General features: G+C 34.3%; 2 protein-coding genes across 2 annotated transcripts; one reads left to right on the forward strand and one right to left on the reverse strand.

Moving 5' to 3' along the window:
* Window positions 1–12,957: 12,957 nt before the first annotated feature.
* Window positions 12,958–18,043, forward strand: TRIADDRAFT_57273 (uncharacterized protein; the record flags this gene model as incomplete). The annotated part of the gene is made up of 20 exons (XM_002113246.1): window positions 12,958–13,301; window positions 13,560–13,627; window positions 13,741–13,831; window positions 13,951–14,011; window positions 14,140–14,265; window positions 14,344–14,459; window positions 14,578–14,642; window positions 14,754–15,083; window positions 15,225–15,357; window positions 15,456–15,520; window positions 15,605–15,750; window positions 15,871–15,939; window positions 16,036–16,237; window positions 16,360–16,658; window positions 16,801–16,937; window positions 17,069–17,261; window positions 17,332–17,428; window positions 17,551–17,662; window positions 17,758–17,813; window positions 17,952–18,043. The coding sequence occupies 20 exons, from the start codon at window positions 12,958–12,960 to the stop codon at window positions 18,041–18,043; spliced, it is 2,802 nt and encodes a 933-aa protein (XP_002113282.1).
* Window positions 18,044–20,161: 2,118 nt separating this feature from the next.
* TRIADDRAFT_14906 (uncharacterized protein) lies at window positions 20,162–20,962 on the reverse strand (the record flags this gene model as incomplete). Its single annotated transcript, XM_002113604.1, has 1 exon — window positions 20,162–20,962. A coding segment is annotated over one exon (801 nt), but the record flags the coding sequence as incomplete, so codon positions are not given.
* Between the last annotated feature and the right edge of the window lie 150 nt (window positions 20,963–21,112).

Here is a 21,112-nt window from a genome sequence, read left to right on the forward strand (position 1 = left end):
AAATGACTTTGATCAGCTATACAGAGAGTATATCCGTATTTTCCGTGTGTAAACTCTTTCATTGATGCAGTCATAATTGTTTTTCTGCGTAGTGAAAAATGGAATTTTTCTTGTATTGACACTTCTATAAAAGGTATTTCCTATGGCTGCCCTCATCAAAAGCGTTCATCAACGGTCGAGCGATGAATGGGGCCAGTTATGGAAGAGGTATATCCCTGGATAGGCCATGATCGCATCTCCTTGTGCGGGATAGTGCTTTTATTTTTGATGTGTTTTTACAATGGAAAAGAAGTCCTTAGTTGATAAGACAGTATCTTTTACTGCCCGGCAAAATAACAACTAACAATAACAAAATAAATGGAGTTTTTAGAGTCCTTTAAATGGAGTGAAAACGCAAGCCAAACCCAATCAAATGGCTGATTTCCAAACCCGAAATAAGTGCAATCGCTATACAAACATTGTATTACTACAGAAATTCTAAACCCGAATCCCGCCCTCGAGTCGGCTTTCGGATTAGCTTTGAAGGACATTGGACTGAGTGTTGCACTGTGTGTGCCAAGTGTACTCCAGATTGTCCAGTCTAGGCATTGGAAAGGTTGAATCGTTGAAATGTTGAGAGCGAAATATTGAATTATGATATTGGTTAAGCTAAACGAACACGGAGTATTACTGTATTATGAAGTATGCAGTAGGTCGGGAGAATCCATATGGTAGCAATAAACGTTGCATCATTACATCATTAAGCAGGAAATTTAAATTCTAATTGTTGATTTAATATACGCGTATATGCATCAATCTTGAAAACCTAGTAATAACGTCAACGAATGAATAGAGTGGCTTAAGATTGCTAACATTATTTTAAAGTACCCTGCTTAGGGAAGTATCTGATAGTGACTTTATCTGTAAATGAATGATTCATATGTCCATATTTGCTTATTGTAATATGGACAGTGTTTGGACACTAATATGGGACGTGACTTGATGCACATACTTGTAGGTATCACCTTGCTAAACTGGATAGTGGACAAGTGCATCGATCTCGAGTGGTATCAAAGTTAACGCTAGTATCATCTCGAAGGAAATGAAATCAACTAGAGGGAGCTTGTCGCCTGCGAAAGGCCACAAATACTATAGATTGATATGTTATATGCGCTCTATGCGAGCAGGTATCTCAGCAATAGATTACCAATAGTAGTATGTTTTTTTTGTCTCTCTCTTATGATTGGTAAATGATCTAGTAGGGCTTTCGGTAACTTCGACGATGCAGTAGATTATTCTGTTGTATGAGTCACTAGCCAAAGCAGTATTTTGCATAATGACAACACAAAGTTTATTTGTTGAAGGTTGGATTGAAATGAAAGCCAGACACTTGTCACTAAAACATATTGCAAGTTTAAAATACACATGTGAAAAGTTACATTGTCCCTAATGGATGGCAATTTAAACAATTAGTGATTATTGAATTATCTTTAAGCTGCGATGCACCATATTATGTAAACTAAGGGGGAAAAAATGGATTAAAATTGATTATTGCGAAATTGATACCAAACGTACGCGGTGTTACGTAATCGGAGAGGAATTTCTGAAATACCTCATATGGTGCTCTGTATTATGATTGCTTAACTCATGATATGGTAAGCTCCAGGTAAGCACTATGGCAGAGTTAGCATTTAAAAATTAAATTCTTGTTGGTTGCACAAGAGCGATATTATTGCTAGATCGTACACTATACGGTAGACAGTCTAATTTGCTAATACCGCCATGACACTATATGAACCATTATTTATATCATTGTATCATGATATGTATCATGATATATATTGGTGTACTTTTGTCAACATTTGTATGTATACTATATGCATGAATTGATGATCGCCGTGCACTATTAGCCAATATTAACAGTTGATATTGTTGAATAATCTCTGCTTTTGATGATATTTACAAACTGTATAAGTCTTGAGTCATTCATGTAAAGCCGTATGTTGTTATTTTATCCTATTTTTATGCTAACGTTGCATTGATAGGCTTGTGTAGTGGTTTGGCATTTTAGCTCGTTCTTATAGTAATGCTGTAATTGTTTGATTAAAATTCTTTAATCGGATTTAAATTTAAATTTATGATAATACAACTTCTAGGAATTTTCGATTGTGACGTAAGTTATTAAAATCAAATAAGGCTATGCCAATTTCATATACTCGTATATTACTATGAGTAGAGAGCAAGTGCATAGAGATAGATTGGCAAATTTTGGAATAAGAGCATAATAGAGGAATAGCAAACAAACTCTAATAATATAGACCAAAGACTATTATGTAGTTTTGTAAAGCAATGGCGAAACGTTGGGTATCGTTAAATGTAAAGTTAGAATTGATTTTTTGGCAGGGATATTACTTTCATTTTTATACGGTGGATTTTAAGAATCGAATTACCTACGTAATATTATCATAAAAGATTGCATGCTTAAAGGATTAAATGAACGATGGAAAGACTGTGCTGCCATGAAATCGCTATAGACTGCGTGTACTGATGTTTCATGTCGGGATTACTTATTCATTCTTTCATCTCTATCGTTCAAAAGATGATCAACTTTCACCACTAAATCATCGCGTCTTACATTGTAGGCTAGATGACTTACAACTTAATTTTGCTACGGCCTGCATAAGCGTATAAGTACACCATCATCCATTCACAGTATATTAAAATTGTGTCATCATAGCAGCCTATTTATCTATGCAATGATTGGACTGGTTTGTTTAAGGGAGATCTCTGCACTCATTTAAATTTTAATCGAGTTATTTTAAAAGTTTATATACAGCATCAATTCGTATGATGTATTAACTCGTACCGTCATTATTTCTTTTTTGAATGATTCCAGTTACTTGAAATTGGCACTAGTACTAGTACGATATCATCATACTCGTAACGCTTTTGAATAGGTTTACAGAGCATCAAATTATTTGTAAAAATAGTCTACTGGTAGTGATATGAAATTGATTCATTCGCGATAGTTGTTTTCGATGTTGCATTCAATTTTACTGGATAATAGTTTATAGTTAGTATAGCTTAACGAGGCTATTGTGTAAGCTATGTAACCTAGGAAGCCTATGGTAGTTTTATGTAGAAATGGGGGTTCCTATTTTTAACAGATAGTTATATAATTGTTTGTAACCTTGGTGATAATAAGTGCAAGAATGAAATGGTGTATCCTGGAAAAGATTTGATCGTGAGATGGCCACTTACTTTACTATACAGTAATATGGCGAGTCATCATAATATGATGTAGCGTATTTAGTGGACATATTGTTGCAGTTATCACTAGCCACTAACACAAATTGAATTTACAACGATGATACTCATGCTCAATATACTGTAAACATAGTTTTACAGGAAATTTGATACTGTCATTAAAGTTGGAAAAAAAAATTGAATAATAATAATAATAATAAAACATTGTTTTTGGTGAATTTGCTGACTAGAGTGTTCTTGTTGACTTGTGAAAGCTCACATATATGCATAACTGTTGGAGTAAAGATACATCATTGATCATTAAGTAATGATAGTTACTGGATGACTAATACTAGTGAAAGTGATGACGAATTGCGATGTAATGCGGCTTTTGTGTGTTGCGTTTATGCTTACCTAAAGCGTCAATGAAATTTTTAACCGCTGACAATGATCAACCCGATAAAATAATTATTCCAATGAGTACCATTGGTTAAGCTACGGAAAGAGAATGAATATGGATGATGAGTATGGTAACTGTATGATAAATGATGTGGGATAAAAATAAATTGTAGAGTTGATGACTGGTCTAGCAATGAGCTGTAATGTCGATGATTTTTAATTATTGATTTCAATTGAACGATTGAGTGGAGAAACGTAAAAGCTTCGATATCGATAAAAATGATTTGTCTACTCTTACGCACGGCATAGTGTGCCATTGCAATTGAAATATTGAGTGGAGCAAGAAGGATGATTTTGTTCTACTGTAGTCTATCGTACTTAGTATTGGATTGATTGATTAAGCCTGACGTAAAAGCTTGGATATGGTATTTTGGAGTCAAATTCCAATTTCATATTGGATAAAAATGATTTGTCAACTCTTAGCAGCATAGTGTGCCATTGCAATTGAAAATATTGAGTGGAGAAAGAAGGATGGCTTTGTATTAGTCTATCGTACTCAGTATTAGATTGATTGATTAATTAACCCTGACATCAAAGCTTGGATATGGTATTTTGGAGTCAAATTCCAGTTTGGTATTGGAAAAGAAATGATTTGTCAACTGTTAGCGGCATAGTGTGCCATTGTAATTGAAATATTGAGTGGAGAAAGAAGGATGATTTTGTTGTACTGTAGTCTATCGTACTCAGTATTGGATTGATTGATTCAACCCTGAGTCAAATTCCAATTTGGTATTGGAAAAGAAATAATTTATCTACTGTTAGCGGCATAGTGTGCCATTGTAATTGAAATATTGAGTGGAGTAAGAAGGATGATTTTGTTCTACTGTAGTCTATCGTACTTAGTGTTGGATTGATTCGTTCATTATTGGAGTCAAATTCCAATTTGATATTGGAAAAGAAATAATTTATCTACTGTTAGCGGCATAGTGTGCCATTGTAATTGAAATATTGAGCGGAGCAAGAAGGATGATTTTGTTGTACTGTAGTCTATCGTACTCAGTGTTGGATTGATTGGTTCATTATTGGAGTCAAATTCCAATTTGGTATTGGGAAAGAAATAATTTATCGACTGTTAGCGGCATAATGTGCCATTGCTAAACGACAATATCGCATTTTCAGGCCATGTTAGGCAAAATGGCAGTCAGCGCCATTGTTTTCAAATGTTGTTTTGGAAGAGAGAAAGGACCATCTTGATGGAGGATTGCATACTGAAAAGAGGGGTATTACCGTAACATCGGATATGCGTAGTAGGTTTGGTATAGATGGGAGGTTGGAAAGGGAGATGGAAGCGAGTGCAGCTGTGCTGGCCAGATTGGACCGCAAGTAGCATTTGAAAGCCATATCCCTTTCCAATCAGGTGATTTGATCAGTTGTTGACTATAGGCATTTTGCAGCGATTACTTTATTGTTGATGATGGCCGTATGCTCGCCATTGGGTATTGCTAAATCCAATACCTGCCATCACCATCAGCAATAGTGAATGTAACACAGTACTCGGCGGGTAGAGAGAATAGCGCTCAATTCAATAGTCCACGGACTATGACTACTGCAAAACCCTTATTGCAGCCACATCAATCTGTTGTTCTTCATTTGCACTGCACTCATAGCACGCACAAGATCAGAAAGTTGCCACCGATCGCCAATCTATCGACTACTGCCATTGAAAACAACGGTTATCATGTCTCGCGTAGTCACCGAATATAAAACTCGCCAAGAGTTGCTTAATAATGTGAAAAAAGCGGTAAGTCAATAGGATGAAAATACAATTCTACGCTAGCAATACCATAGACGACGATAGGGATGGAGATGGAACGTACAAGGAGGAGGAGGATAGGGATTGAGATTGAACGTACAAGGAAGAGGAGGAGGATATGGATTGAGATTGAACGTACAAGGAGGACGATGATATGGATGAGGATTCAACGTACAAGGAGGAGGATATGGATTACGATTGAACGGACAAGGAGGACAACGATATGGATTAGGATTCAACGGACAAGGGGGACAACGATATGGATTAGGATGGAACGTACAAGGAGGCCGATGATATCGATTAGGATGGAACGTACAAGGAGGCCGATGATATCGATTAGGATGGAACGTACAAGGAGGCCGATGATATCCATTAGGATGGAACGTACAAGGAGGCCGATGATATCGATTAGGATGGAACGTACAAGGAGGCCGATGATATCCATTAGGATGGAACGTACAAGGAGGCCGATGATATCGATTAGGATGGAACGTACAAGGAGGCCGATGATATCCATTAGGATGGAACGTACAAGGAGGCCGATGATATCCATTAGGATGGAACGTACAAGGAGGCCGATGATATCCATTCCAATTTTAGCACTTTATGTCATCAGCCAATACTTGACAATTTAGAGCGGTAGCATCAATCGCTTCCATACAAGTAGATTGTTGACAAGAGATATACAGTACTTTCATTGACTATGGATTTGCAGTAGTAGCGCTATGCTATTCCATGTTCACCAAAGCGACACACTTGTACAACAAGGAAATGACTGAATTAAAAGTCGTTTTTGTCAGTTTCAATCGCATGCAGTTTGTACTATGGTTGATTTTGTTGGATTCAGTATTTTAATGGTCTATTCCTAGGATAGTTTGTTGATTAGCATTACTAGTAGTACAAATGGTTGATGTAGTCAGCTATTGCATCGATTTCACTACAAGATCTTTCATCAAAGCGTAGCAAGGTACACCATGTAGTTTCATACCTTTGCCTTGATGACAGGATTGTGAACATCAACATCGTAGTCTACTTGTATTGATTATAGATCATAACAGACGATGAAGGTACAAAAATACGATAGAGACTCAATCGATTGATGTCTAAATAATTGTTATTTCATCGCCCGTTAAGTTACTCTTCCAAATCATTTGTCACGCTAATCGAAAGTTGGGTCGAAGCGAATTGTACCAACAATTTGATCATCCATGTTACTTGAATCAATCATAATTATCGACAAGGATGAAAGACAGTAGATCAAGCCACTGTAATAATAATCATAATCTCTTTTCAAATTATTCCTCTTTCTCTATCCATCATGTACAAGCACTTATCTAATTGTACCGTGATTTTTTTTTCAATGATTTTTTTCTGCCGTCATGAACATTTTAAAAATACATTAAAATGTGTTTGGCCATTGTTTGTTTTGTATCATGATATTCTTTATTTGAATATTGATTATTATTTTACCAACTTTTCTTACATAATGTAGGTGAAACAGCTGATGGAAGAGGCTGTAACTAAAAAATTTATACACGAAGACAGTGGAACGGTGATCACCTTTTGCAGTAAGTGATAGTGTTATTGGCGATAGTTTTTTGGAATGCAAATCATCCAATTCCTTTTATTCATGTCGTTCAAATTCATCATCAAATGATGGTATACACACGCTGGACTTACCAGTACAGTCAATCACATTTTTTCGATCTTAAAGTGCAAACTTTTTGCGGATCGAGAACGATCGTAGTTGATATACTGAGTACAAGATTAGTTGCGATCGTCGGGGGGATACACATTTCTCACACAGTCGACTGAGAATTGAAAGTGTGTTGTGGATACCTTCGTGATCGGATACTATTGAACACGGAAGGACTTCCTGCCTTTCAAGTCAGAAAGAGATCGCCACAACGAAACGGCTCTACGGATTGTCTAAACAGTATGGGTATGGCCAAGAATTTAAAATCACTTTTATTGTTGACTGGCCATACGTCCATGCTTGTGTCCGTATGCTGAATAAAAATGGTCTGTTGTCATTGACTGCTAAAATGATTCCAAATGGCCAGCATGAGAACGATTTGAAGACTTGACAATCTCTGAGATTAGAATCCTATTCAATTATTCAGATTGTGCTTTCTAGCGTTGCTTGATTGATTTCACATTATTGCACTTCTTTTTGTTCCCCTTTTCAAATGAATTGCACATGGATTTAATTTGCCTCCTGGGGTTTGAAGTGCTTAATGAAGATATCAGTCTGTAGTATATTACGCTAATGGATTATCCATGTTCAATCTTGACAAATTGATAGAAAGGACATAGATACGGATAGGCAGATTACTCATATCTCCCATACCTGCATGCCTTATTAAATTTTACTTTTGTTTTGATGTCACGCCATGACACTATCAAAAGACCACGGGCAAGGCTTCATCATGGACCGCTAATAAAAACGATTTTTATTTTTTGAGTAGTCCATGGCTTAATGAATCGCTACCGTTGGCTAAAATTCACAGTACAGTAATCAATGTGCGCTAAACCTGATTGCTATCCCCAGTATGTAGTCAATTAAATTATTATCGGTCTGGTGGCGTAGAATTCTCGACTAGAGAAGCAAGTTAGTGGTGATGGGTTAAAGTAGTAAAAGCGTTGACGTAAGTTTTTGATACGAAGCAAGTTAGTGGTGATGGACTAAAGTAGTAAAAACGTTGACACAAGTTTTTGACACGAAGCAAGTTAGTGGTGGTGGACTAAAGTAGTAAAAACGTTGACACGAAGCAAGTTACTGGTGATGGACTAAAGTAGTAAAAACGTTGACACAAGTTTTTGACACGAAGCAAGTTAGTGGTGATGGACTAAAGTAGTAAAAACGTTGACACAAGCTTTTGACACGAAGCAAGTTACTGGTGATGGACTAAAGTAGTAAAAACGTTGACACAAGCTTTTGACACGAAGCAAGTTACTGGTGATGGATTATAGTAGTAAAAAATGTTGACATAAAGCTTTTCTCATGTAATTCTAGTAATAGAATATCGTAGGCAGTCTTTGATCGATAATAATCTATACATTGTACAATGGATAGCTATGTAACTGAGTAGTGAAAACGGTTTAATGGCTATCTATCATCCTCTTCCACTTGTACAGTGTACTTAGTCGTGGCAAATGAGAATAGGAAGGAAGACTTTTAGAGAAAATTGATTTGACAGTATACTTCACAAGTCTAGGTAGTGGATATCATTTTTCAGTTTAACTATTTGTGCTAGTAACTCCAAACTCTAGACAATCTGTCATCGATATCGGTGGTGTTTAGATTACTTAAGGGCCACCTATTCCAATATTATTCACATGGATCAATACGAGAAAGAATGGCATCGTAGACACAATGAAATGCAATATAATTATACAAACCATAAGCAAGTACGATTAGAAAGGAAAAACAAGAAAAGTACACTGCAGTCTACTCCACTGTGCAGAATTAAACAACAAAACGCCAACGATAAACCCTCGGTGATGATTTCCCCCCAAAATGCTGATCGATTACTGATATTATTGTACAATACTTAATTTTTTCAGTGTTTACCAGGGTCTATGAAATGCGATGTTTTGCCTTTCTAGAGTAATAATGGATGTCACGAAAAGTGTATAATATATGCCTAATAACACTACATTTTTTCAGTGTATACCAGGGTCTATGAAATGCCATGTTTTGCCTTTCTACAGTAATAATGGATGTCACAAAAAGTGTACAGTATATGCCTAATAACACTACATTTTTTCAGTGTATACCAGGGTCTATGAAATGCCATGTTTTGCCTTTCTACAGTAATAATGGACATCACAAAAAGTGTACAGTATATGGCTAATAACACTACATTTTTTCAGTGTATACCAGGGTCTATGAAATGCCATGTTTTGCCTTTCTACAGTAATAATGGATGTCACAAAAAGTGTACAGTATATGCCTTATAACACTACATTTTTTCAGTGTATACCAGGGTCTATGAAATGCCATGTTTTGCCTTTCTACAGTAATAATGGACATCACAAAAAGTGTACAGTATATGGCTAATAACACTACATTTTTTCAGTGTATACCAGGGTCTATGAAATGCCATGTTTTGCCTTTCTACAGTAATAATGGACATCACAAAAAGTGTATAATATATGCCTAATAACACTAAATTAGTGTATCGTTTATGTGTAATAATACAATAAGACAGTCCTCTCTAACCGAATGGAAACAGTTTAGCAAGAATAAAAGCAGAGTACAATAGGTTAGGATGCATTACCTTCTTTAATGTGTAAAGTACATGGACTATCATTTTATGATTTTAGAGATGATGTATCCAATCCGATTGATTACAGTTGAAATAATACGTATATCCTTCATCTTTTTTACTTATCCTATCAAGCATCAAAGTAGCATAAAAATAGTTTACGTCAATTTTAATAATTCATATCAATGAAGTGAATTGAATTTGGTCTGTAGACAGGCGTAGCAGATGGTACAATGGAGTAAAGAAAAAATGATAGCCCAACAGGAAGTACAAATTACGTATATAGCATTATTGATTCTTTGATCTACGACAGTGTTGTAGATGGAGTAGAATCTCGTGCATGGACTATTACAATCACACGCTTTTTGTATAGGCAATCTGAACTTGTGGTAGATATGATCTACCGGTTAAATCATGCCAATTGTCGCTGTATACTTGAATATCAAATATCCTTTGCTAGCATGTTTAATGTCTATGTGTGACTATAGACTTCTCGGTAAGTAGAGTAACTTGAGTGTTGATTCCCGATGGATATTTGTTAACATTGCTAGCGTACCTTCATACTGAATGTTAACATCATGGACAGTAGACATTAATGAAGTAAAGTTAATCATAATAATAATGTATGGGGGTAATCGACTCGTATTATCGGCAATTACAAGATTGGCTAAACGACATTAGCCTACACATTATTACCCTTTTAACCTTGGTTCAGTTGAGATGATGAGTTCGGCTTAAGGGTTACATCCTATTATTTTAGTTTAGAATTGATTGTCCAAGAATAATTACAAGGATAGCCATAAATTAATTTAAGGCAATCAACCCTATCTATTAACGTAAATATGCAACTGTTCGTTTTCGAATGACAGCTGTGACTTTTTGACTACATTAGAAAAAAAATAGATTTTGTATAGTATACTGTATTGAGAAACAGACAATCTAATTTTACGCAGGAAGTAATCAACTGCAGGCTTTATATCTCCCTTAATGATGATATTGACTCCATATTGATTAGCCTAAAAGCTTTTTATCAATCTCTACCGACGTATATTATGTTATACGAATATTGACTGTATTGCACAGCGACGCTTTATAAGTAAACGGTTACACGGAGTATTCTTACGCTTTCTGAAATAGTTCAAATGAATGATTATTGATTTAACAGTTATTAAATTTTTAAAATTTTCAAAATAAATAAGTATTGTCAGTACTATGCGATCTGTAGTGTGTGTACAGAATATCAAACAAAAACGAATCCCGTATTTACTGGCTAATATATACCTAGAGGATTATTTATGTCAAGTTGTAATTAGTTACTTATCACCATCGCTAATGTATGCGTAGATGATTATTTTTTGTCAAGTTTTGATTAGTTACTTATCATCATGAACTATGATAGTAACCAGGGCTATGAGTATTCGTTGGTTTGGATAGATGAGAGAGAACAAGAAGCTGTTTCTATGGCCCTAGGGTGATGAATGAATCTTGAAGCCAAGTTAAATTGATAGAATACGCACAGGACGTAAAAATAGGCCCTCCGAATGAAGATCTCTTTCTGCCGTGAAATACGATTGACTGTTCTTAATTTTAAGCTATTTCTTCGGTACCTGAGTGATGACTGGATCTTTGAGCAAAGTTGAACTGATAGAATAGACACAGTACTTAAGATTAGGTCCTTCAAATTAAATTCTCTTCCCGCCGTGAAATATTATAACTTTCTTGATTTGAATTGGAATCCGTCTAAATCGTTGGTGTATTCGACATGTTGATGATCTAAACTGTAGCTTATTCTTGTTACAGTTGCTATGCATACATAAAAATTTGTAGCTAATTATATACCGCGCAAATATATTAAGTTCTAGATGGTATCATGACTAGTCGTTTTAGTGACCAAATCATGCAGATACTTTGCGTTTACTAAGGGTTGGTCTTGCTCACAGTGACAAATCTCGACGGAAATATGTGGTTTAGGATTTCTATATTAATCTACGCGTAACGTCGTATAGCACTATTACCTTCATGATTACCTGTTACTTAATGTAATTATGTGAGGACGCTAACAGAAAAGCGTAAATTATATTAAATGGGGAATGATGTTTGTAGGTCTTGTAATAATTTTGTATTTTTGGGTTGCTAATAAGAATGGGTGGATAACTGACAGAGATTGAATCTTGTTCACGAATAATTACATGCGAGTATAATATAATTATTGTAGGTAATCGTACTATTCAGTAGAATTAACTCTTATCCAATATTATCAATCAAACAACAGTACTACAGTACATTGGGGGATTTATTCTGTGTAAATGTTGATTGTACTTTGTAGAATAGCTAATTATGCTCTGTTTACAGCTTTGATCTTCCTACATTTTTTCTTCATCATACATAGCATTAATTTTTCTCTGCTCTGAACAATACATAGACGAAAGTAACAGCTTTTCCTTCATTTGCCTTAATTAGCCAAAAATAAGAAAAAAAATTCTGTATTTATCATAGTATTCTCATTGCCTTCATAATAGAGCGTATGATAGCTTTACTATGCAAGCGCAGTGCTATAATGCTCAAGTTCTATAGCACGGTAATAGTGGACGTTTTGGATGCAGTTGTAATGATGATGAAGTATAACATACTTGATGAATAAAGCGTAAGATAGCTTGACTTTGCGAGTGCAGTGCTATAATGTTGACAAGTTCTATAGTAGTCCTTGGTAATAGTGAACGCTTTGGATTTAGTCGTCATAATAATCAAGTATACGTATAACACTCGATAAAGTATAATCTATTATTGGTTTATTCCTTTAAAAAGAACGTCGAGAATTTGTTATTGTTACAGAAAATCTTGAATAATACTATACATTATACAGTATACGTATACGGTACTTTGGGCTTTGTCCATCATTTATACATTTAAGATTAGAGTAACTAAACCAAGAGCTTGATGATCAGAATAAATAGATGAGATCATCTTAATATTACTGTTACATATGACTATTTAGAATTGTATCAGTGTTTTCATTCTCGTGTACATCAGTTCATATCGAAAATGCATCAAAGCTGTTGAAAATTGAGTTTTTTACTCCACAATTGTTTGCTGTATTAGGAGTTTATTATATTATGCGCATATAGATATGAAATACGGCATTGTATAAACTGGGATATAGCCAGTGAAAGACTATTGCAGCATCAAATTTCTGTCTCTATCAAAAGAAGTTATGATATCCTAGATAAAGTTTACAAAGTTTTCGTCTAAATGCATTCAATTAATTTGATAGAATGTATTGAAAATTGTCTAATTCACGGCTTGAAGAAAAGAGCTGGCGGTTGGCTAAGGAATCTATCATCACATGCTCTGTTAGTAAAGCTTAGCAAGAACAGTCAGCTTGCTGCAAACTTACTAGAAAAGAGTTATATGGAAGATGGGGGCTTCAGAGGTAGAAGTGATTCAAGCTTAAGCCAATCCAGGCGTAAAATTTCCGAAAAACAAAAAAGTGTTTCACATATTCATCCAGCTCTGGCTAAGCATCGATGGATTTTGATAGCTCTGATGGAAAGGAAATTAATTCCAATTATAGAAGAATTAATGAGAGTATCAAGGTATTAGAATCAACAGCATTGCAATGATAGTACTTAATCGGGCATAAATACCTCATAAAAATACCTATAAAATAGAATAAGATTGCCTAGATAGTAATGTACTCAAAACTGTACGTACTGTATATCATGAAATATAGGCTTGGCTATATTGATCGTAATGATTCGCATGTTGTAAAATTAAAAGTAAATCAAAGATATCAAAGACGTAAATATTAGCGCTGATGATACAAGATTAACACTTATTTCGTAATATATTAGCAAATTCTATGAAAGTGAAGCTTTGATGCTGCACACGGTTGATGGCCCTTTACTTGTTAACTTGATTGGTAAGCATTTAATATGCCTGATATCATAATGTATTTCTTATGTAAAAGCGATATTGTAATATACAGTATATGCTACATACTAATCAGTATCATTTCGCATATTAAAATAACAGTCGGTGTATGCGCTCTTGAATTTACTCGTATGAAAACTCCTGATAATGTATGGTCTGATCCATCTGCTGAAGAACTAGTTAAACGTGATAGGTAGACACAATAGAAACTGTAGACATCATGCATTACCATTTAATTTATTCTATTTACATAACAGAAATCAGTAATAACTAACACTTGTATACTTTTCCTTCTGTTTATAAAATAATTAGAATTCATTCTACAGAATCGTTCTCCAGGATGAACTCCCAAACGAAACCTACACTAGGAAAGGTAATGTATCATCTAATCATTGAAAACCTTCATGGATTATAGTTACGAGTATATATTGTCGGTTAATTTAATTATAATTTGTATAGTGTTTCTGCATATTTTAATTCGTCTGTATATAAATATTTTAGATGAATAGCGCAATATCTGTGGATGATATTCGATCAAAATATTCCGCGAGAGATCATGTAGAATCGATGCACCAGAACGGTTCTGCAACATTACTGTACGGCAAAAACAATGTCCTTGCTCAGCCGGTATGTGACATGAATATAGGAATCCCAGGAATTTTATTTGCTTTTTAAGCAATTTTTCATTTATTGCTAAACCTACAGAAAGATGGTATGGAACCTGTTGCCGGATATTTATCACTGCACAAAACAGACCTTCACTTGCTGCTGAAATGGACTCCGAATCAGCTAATGAATGCTGGCGAGAAATATAACGAAAAGTAAACCATACAATATAATATCATTGACGAACAATATCGTAAAAGAACGTATTTTGTTTACTAAACGTAGTGCACAATTTTTCATAAAGTCTCATACTAATTCGGAATTTATTTTCAGTATTTTGTGGGAATATGCTATGACAATTGATTTTAGTCAAATCATTTACCTTCATGTACATCAAAGTAAGTTACTAAAGTTAAGTTGCAAGGTTGTATATATATTGTTTCGCATATAAAGCACTTCTCTAAATTGAAGGGCTAATCATTTCTACTTCTCGCTTATCAATGTATTAGGTAACAATAAAAACTCCGTTATTTTGGTTGGATTTGATGGAGTGCAATATAAACCGTTTATTTTTCCAAAGGGTGGTGCGATGCTGTCATTTTTGTCTTGCTTGGAGAGTGGCATTCTACCCTATGGAAAATTTGATCCACCGCTATTTACAAAGAAACGTGGGGGTTTACGATCTAAGAGAAGCAGCAAATTTGCTGCAAAAAACAAAGACAGAATCAACAGCGATGATTATTCAGGGTTGTTGAAAGAACTCTCATCTGATAAGGGATCTGATGGACTAATGAATTTTGTGTTTCGCATAATTACTACAAATGAAACCAAAAAAACTAGTAAGTTCGTTTCAGTTTTTAAATTTTCTACCAAGGAACTATCCTAGTAGTTTGAGAAACAACAAAATATTAAATTTACTGATGCTATATTTCTACTTTTTATCAAAATCTGCATTTGAAATGGTATATGTTTATAAATAGAGCTATCTCGAAGGAGAGCAGCTGCAAAGCTATTGAGAGAAAAGCATGCTGAAGAAGTAAAAGATGTACCTGCAGAACCTTTTGCAAACATGTATTCAACTTCTGAACATAATCTTCAGGCTTCTTCGGATAAGTAAGTATAAATGTTAAGTTCAAATGGGCATAAAATATATATACTTTTATATCTTGTGTATGACTAAATCGGAAAAATATCGGATATTTTTATTTTAGGCAATCAATAAAGTCCCTATGCGATAGCATGAGAGTTCAGTTACTTTCACGAGCTTTCTATGGATGTAAGGACCAGATAAACAATATAGAAGTATTACATAGTTTTATTAATAGACCGATTTTAAAATACATACTTTGTGATTTAATAGGGCTCGCTTACTGTCGCCATCTATCAACCGTAAGAATCCATTTATCAGGGCTGGTACATGAAAAAAATATTTCTATAACGCAAACATCAAATACCTCAGCTGGTATCACCGAAAAAGTATGGAAAGAACTGAATAGCTCCGGAAAGGTAAGTTAAAAATTATAATATAAGCTAGTACTTAATCAGAACGACGTATAATGAAGTGTCCTATAATTCGAAACTTTGAAAAATTTTGCCTTGGCTACATTTTTAAACGTCGACATATAGGTCAAGGATGAAGAAGAAATCATGAAACTCACTTACTTTGGAGGGGTTGAACATAGTATAAGGAAGGAGGTAAAACAAACCCTTAGTAACCTTTAATGAAATTCTTAACTTTACAATATTTTACTATGCCGATTTTATGTTGATTGTCTCTAATTGTAATTAAAGGTGTGGCCTTACTTACTTGGACATTACAAAGTAGGATTAACTGAAGATGAGAGAGAAATGATTGATAAAGCATCAGAAAAATCCTTCCGGCGTATTTTAGATGAATGGCAAGCTTGTGAGACTTATTTGTTAGGTAAAGAAAAAGGCAAAGATGATATATTTATGGATCAAGATAACGATAGTTCGTCGTTAGAGTATAAAGGTATTTTCAATAATGATAGAAGTAAATTATTTAGTGGCTTTATTGCATTTTATATTGTAAAAGTGCAAATTTGCAATTTTATCTGATTTTTACGTTTCTGTTAATTTTGTATTGTCCATTAGAAATTAATGGTACCAATGATTTAAATCAGGAAATAGATGAAGCTGATGCAAGATCTTTAAGCAAATTTGATCCCTACTCTGATTGTTATTCAAGCATTAGTATTGATACCCTCGATAGAAGTGAAATTGATAGTGCATTCGGATCGGTTGACAACAAATCTAACGGAATGTCATCGAGCGAAAGTAGAGATAATGCAACAATAAGTAAAGGAGATAGCTTTAAGAAAAAGGTGAAACTGCTAAGGAAAGGCAGCAGCTCTTTTGAAAGGGTTAGCGTTTCGTCAAATGGTTCTTTCAATGTAAGTATAGTCAATGTGGACGTTAATATTCCATTTTACAGTTATCATTACCAGAAAAGAAGATTTATGTCTACTATGAAATATTTATATTGTCGTATTTATGCTATATGGATTGATTAATTTCATTTGTGATTGCTTTTAGTCGGAAGTTTTGGAAATATTTTCTAGCAATTTGCACCGTATCGATAAGGATGTAATGCGTTGCGATCGTAATTATTGGTATTTTACCCCCAATAATCAGCATAATAATTTACAAAAATTAAGAAATATAATGTGCAGGTTAGTATAACAAAACCAAGCTTCTTTCGAGGGTGATATCAACTAGTTATTCTTATTGTTTGAAATGTTATGCATCATATCCGAGTTAATGAAGTAATAATTACTTCCATATGATTGATTATAATTTATAGCTTTGTTTGGGAACATCTCGATATTGGTTACGTACAGGGAATGTGCGATTTGGCTGCGCCATTATTAGTAATATTCGATGATGAACCGAAAAGTTACAGCTGCTTTTGCTTTCTGATGAATCGAATGGCATCAAATTTTCCGCATGGTGGTGGTATGGATACACACTTTGCAAATATGCGCTCTTTAATTCAGGTTGGTTATCTTCATTGCTGCGATATATATACATTTTGAAATTGCGTAATCCAGGCTAATTATCTGCTAGATATTGGATTCAGAAATGTTCGATTTGATGCATCAGAACGGTGATTATACGCATTTTTACTTTTGTTACCGTTGGTTTTTACTTGATTTTAAACGAGGTAAGATTGATTATATATATAAACTACAAGAAAATGTCACTATCATTTTCTCAATGATCGTCTAAATGCTTAAATATGCCATAATTATTTTACTAAATATGTATTTGTTGATATGATTTCAGAGCTCGTTTATGATGATGTCTTCTCGGTATGGGAATGCATTTGGGCTGCTCGATATTGTGTTTCTGAACATTTTGTTCTTTTTATTGCTCTAGCATTGGTCGAAAATTATAGGTAGTGATCACTGTACTTAGCCTGTCCGAGCTACTGTATTACCCTTATTATCTCGATATCAATTATTAAGAAATATTATTTTATGCAACACACAGATATATCATTCTGGATAATAACATGGATTTTACGGATATCATAAAGTTCTTTAATGGTATGTAACTATAAAATTAATCATAAGTTTAATAGAATAATAACAGTTAAATTTGTAAATGTATCACGAAAATTTTATTAGCGATCGGATTCATTGATCGATGCAACTCACACTTTTTTATTTGTTTGTTTTGAAAAGAAATGGCAGAACGACATAACATGAATGCGGTATTAAATGAAGCACGAACTTTGGTTGCAAAAGTACAAAATTTAATCGATACAAAGTATTGAGCCCGAATGGATATATTATGGATATGATATTTTAATTAGGATTATTCAATAGTCATTTTAGAACGCGCTTATAGCCACCTTTTAATCCTTGATGGTTATTTATTTAGTCGTTTAGCTGTTTATATTGTAAATATATATATATATATATATTTGATGATTTGACGTAATGTTAACAATTTCAAAGTGAGTATGTAGAAAAAATAGTCAATATGGCGATGCTTTACCTCGCAATGCCTACCTTGTAATACTTTATAGTCACCAAAAAACTATGTAAGAAAAATATTCTATATCTAAAGTACGGTACCGTAATAAATGAATATGACTTCAGAACTTAAAATAATCGGTAAAGGTGAAGATTAAACCGAATACAGCATAAATTACTGTTGCGACTATCGATTATTTTTGGTCTAAACTTTTCTTGGATTGTAGATAGATATGATAATAATTATATATAATTATTCCTATTCATACATACGTATATATACAAGTATGTAACATATATATTAAGTGGTATTTAAAAGATGTAACCGCGGATATTGGTAATAAAGGCGATATTGAATACCTGATCATTGATTTGATTTATATATCGGATGTTTCGAATGGAGTTTATGTGAAGAATTTACAGAGTATCTTTCTTGGCATTGGCATAAATATTGTAATTTACATGTAATTACAATAATTGGTATGCAGTATTTAGGATGTGTTCCTTACGTGATATTTACAAAGCTGTAGACCCTTGTATTTCTTGTATGGAAACGCCATACAATTATAATAAATAGAAGTATACTCCGTGCAATCCTAGTTTAATAATAGGGTTAATAGCTAAAGAGTGCCTTGTAGCAACCTCCGTAGAATTGCTACATCATCAAGAAATGCGACTAAATCACACAATTTTTAATTATCAGAAGTTAGTATGTCACAGGATACAGTATCTCCATATATAGGTAAATTAAAAGAATTCTTATTTTTTCATTTATTTTGATACGTATGGGCAGTATCTGGAGATGATCCATGGATAGCACTTCAGTGCTATTTTTACAGATGTGCATCATACGGCCTTTAACTTCTCTACTAAAATGTTCGGTTTAATTTATATGTGGAATAATTGATAAGATTGATCAAATAACTGTTTGCTATTAACATATTGCAAATTGGAAATGTTTCGTTTATAGATCTGTAAGCATACTCGTACTATAAAAATAATATTCTTCTTCATGATAGCCAAATAAATGCTTTCAAGTATTCACCAATAGGATTTATCGTCATTTTATTATCATTGCAATCATTTAATGAATAACTGTAACGTCATATACAATCCGAAATTTTTTTAATTCCTGTACAGTACGTAGTTAACGGTAATATCGATAAAGAAGAAAATGACCTTGAATACACTCTACATATCATCTTATGATACATATCAATGAATTAGATTGCTATCTACTCGTATATTTTTCCCCTATTTACAACCTCGGAAAAGCATTTACTAGGCCAGTATATGCAGGGTATAGAATAGCTCACTAGATGACAGTGTAGTTGAAAAGTTAGAATGTAACAAGAGATGCTCTTTTGAATTAATTGCCGTATAATTTCTTGCTTTTTACCTATCTTATTTAGTTTTGTTAGCAATCAGCGTTGAAATTTGTTTTTCTTGCCACGCTTTGATGATTTGACGTCGTTGTCTATACTTTCCATCATGACATCGTTTCCTTGTAATATAATCACTTCGTCTTCATCACTCTCGCTCATTTCCTCATCTGATGTGTTGGATATCTTATTACTTTTTTTGTCTAATGTTTGCTGCTGTTTTGTAAACAAGTCTTGATCACGCTGGGCTATTTGCTGATATGCTATAGGTATAACCTTGTTGTTGCTGTCATCTTGATCGGCGACTTCCCAGGTTGAGGACCCACCAAGGCCAATTTCAGCTGTATAATTATCTTTGACAATAATGGTATCTTCCTTTTCAGTCATTGATTCTACTGGAATTTGTTTTTGATCATTACTAAATTTACTATTATCTGAAATGATGGATTCTGATAGTTCGATTCTACTCTCTTGGTTTTCAGTGTTTACGACATGATCATCTTCTATATCCATCTTATCTATATTCAAATTCGGATCGTTTAACATGCGCTGGACTAGCTTTATAATTTCATTGGCTTTCGTTAAAGCAATATTACAACAATGTAGAACCTGGTCTACTTTTAAAGTGACACCGCCAGTAAATTGGATTGTACAAATTTCACGATGTCGATTTAATGCCATGACTAATTTACTCTCCATGACCGCTTCTTCTTGATCAGTTGGATCGATTGCCATGCAACCATTACCGTGGAAAAATGCAAAAGTGATGCATAAAGGCATATGATGTATGTTCAAAGGGATATAATCTTTTTCATTGCGGTTATGAATGGTTACATCTTCTCCTACAACAGTAACTTGAGGCCTTCGAAAATGTGCTAGAGAAGCTATTGCAGCAATGCTAGCGCAATCTAAGATATTGCCAACATCATCTAACACATGTATCGCGACACGGATAAACCATACCTTTTCACCGGCTATAACGCATAACGATTCGAGATCGATGGCTGCAGATTCGACAAAACATTGCTCTAAACGACGTTCTAATGCAATTCTACGATCGATAACATCGTTAGAATGATTAAGAGGCGATGCCATCGGTGATAATTCAACATTAAAGAGTAATCTTCCTTCTTCAGGGCGTGTAATAGGTCGAATTAATTCGCAAGTAGTGACAGCCAAAACTCGACTAGCACCGAGCTTAACTTCAGCAGTTCCATATTCGACACCAAATTGTAACTTGATCGGCCTGTAATCATATAAATTTCGACTATCAAGGCGCTGGCCAGATTTGATAGCATTTAAAATAAATTGGCGTTGACTTGTAGCTAAAGGGGTAACGGAGGCTTTCATTTCAGGATCTTTTTCTTGATTCTGCTCGAGATTTTTCTGATTCTTGAAGGTTTTCCAGGCAGTTGTGATTTCTGGATGCGCTTATATGCTAAAGGCTGCAGCTTACCAATTTCTGAAGGCTTATGGTACTACTTA

Source organism: Trichoplax adhaerens, genomic scaffold, assembly GCF_000150275.1.
Source record: "Trichoplax adhaerens TRIADscaffold_6 genomic scaffold, whole genome shotgun sequence".
NCBI lineage: Eukaryota > Metazoa > Placozoa > Uniplacotomia > Trichoplacea > Trichoplacidae > Trichoplax > Trichoplax adhaerens.